This window comes from Sphaeroforma arctica, assembly GCF_001186125.1.
Source record: "Sphaeroforma arctica JP610 unplaced genomic scaffold supercont1.1143, whole genome shotgun sequence".
NCBI lineage: Eukaryota > Ichthyosporea > Ichthyophonida > Sphaeroforma > Sphaeroforma arctica.
The window spans coordinates 18,660-20,172 of record NW_014039415.1 but is presented as its reverse complement, the minus strand read 5'-3'; the positions used below and the strand labels follow the sequence as shown (position 1 = coordinate 20,172).

The 1,513-nt window shown below is 43.0% G+C and overlaps 1 protein-coding gene across 1 annotated transcript; it reads left to right on the top strand.

Moving 5' to 3' along the window:
- Window positions 1–399: 399 nt before the first annotated feature.
- Window positions 400–1,293, top strand: SARC_10127 (hypothetical protein). Its single transcript, XM_014295840.1, has one exon. It carries the CDS (start codon window positions 477–479, stop codon window positions 1,068–1,070), a length of 594 nt encoding a protein of 197 aa, XP_014151315.1. The 5' UTR covers window positions 400–476; the 3' UTR covers window positions 1,071–1,293.
- Window positions 1,294–1,513: the final 220 nt, after the last annotated feature.

The window sequence follows — 1,513 nt, the reverse complement described above, 5'->3', positions numbered from 1 at the left end:
GATGATTGCAGGTCCTCCGACCATATTTAGCCTTCTCTATTATACACTCCGACCTCCGTTTGGCATTTAGTGTTCACCTCTATGGGCTATGACCTATTATCAGTTGATCACTTGCACGGGCTTCACTGCTGTGGCTTCAAGACTTCACAAAACATTATATTTATTTAAAAAACAATCTAAAATAAGAAATAACATATGGAGCACAATATTTTTATGCGAAGCATTTTTCTCCAGAGATGGTCTTTACAGTTTACACTGATATTTATGATACATGTACAGAGACAGCCTCCGTCCCTCTCTAAAGATTCCTCGACTCGAACTGATGTGATCTCACTACAATAGAGAAATATATTTATTTACTTCTAAATGTATATCCACAGCTATTTGCAGCTATAAAACAATGAGTTCACAATCATTGCACAGCACTTCCGACCATTTCTAACGAAAACATTCCAGCCTCGCCTCAAAGTCTCATCATGTATTCACAAATTAAATTGTCAGCGGCACTTCTATTAAGCGCTTCCTTTGTGGCTCATGCCGGTGTAACCCGGCGTCAAGAGTGCAATTCCTTGGTAATCTCGATCGACGATAGCATTAGCTATGGCAATAGTGAACCTCAGAACGACCCTGACTCGCCCGCCTTGATCATTACCAATGCGTCTAACGTGACAACAGCTGGAGGTCCGAGTAGCTCAGACTCCAAGTGTGTATACTTCTATAGACCAGACTCGAATGCATTGGCGGATGAGCTGGACTGCGAGGGTACTGAGGAGGAATGTGCCGAGGAGAAATACGACGGCCAGCACTTATACACCGGAGATGTATGGCCATACATCATAACCGATCCCGAATGCGAGATCACTTTCGATGACACTGTCGCCGATAATAGTACACTACGCGAGGATGGTTTCATACAAGTTGATAGCGAAGGTGTGGTCACCATTGGAGGTCTACCCATTTATCAATACCCGGATGATACCGCCGAAGAGTGTCTGTGCAACTTTGGTCCTTGGGCCAGCGTAGGTCCTGATGGCGCATCGCCACAGTTTGAGGTTACTCAGCGCACATGAGAATCGGATCACCCGTGGTGCTCACGATACAACTTGCTAAACTAAATTGCAAGTCTCAGTTTCTAAACCTAGAGTCCTGGGCTACAGAGCTTCTCGATGAAAGGGTCATGGTCCCGTGGTCCTCATAACTGATTGATATAGAAAGGACAGATGTTATTGCCTGTCCGGATTTGGCGCGCGAGATGCACCGTTTCAGTAAACTGCCAACTACATAATAAAGCTATATATATGTATATATAATTTGTTAACAAGCCATTTTTTCTATGTACTATTATTAACAATCAGTGTGATGAGTCTGCGAAATGTACTATCCAAACGGTTCACACACAAGGTATCGACAGTCATTCCCCGAAGAGGATTTAAATGAGCAAATGTTTTTCAAAACATCGAGGTATTGTAAGAGGGAATCTTAAAATGCTTGCATTGATCAATGTAGACCAATT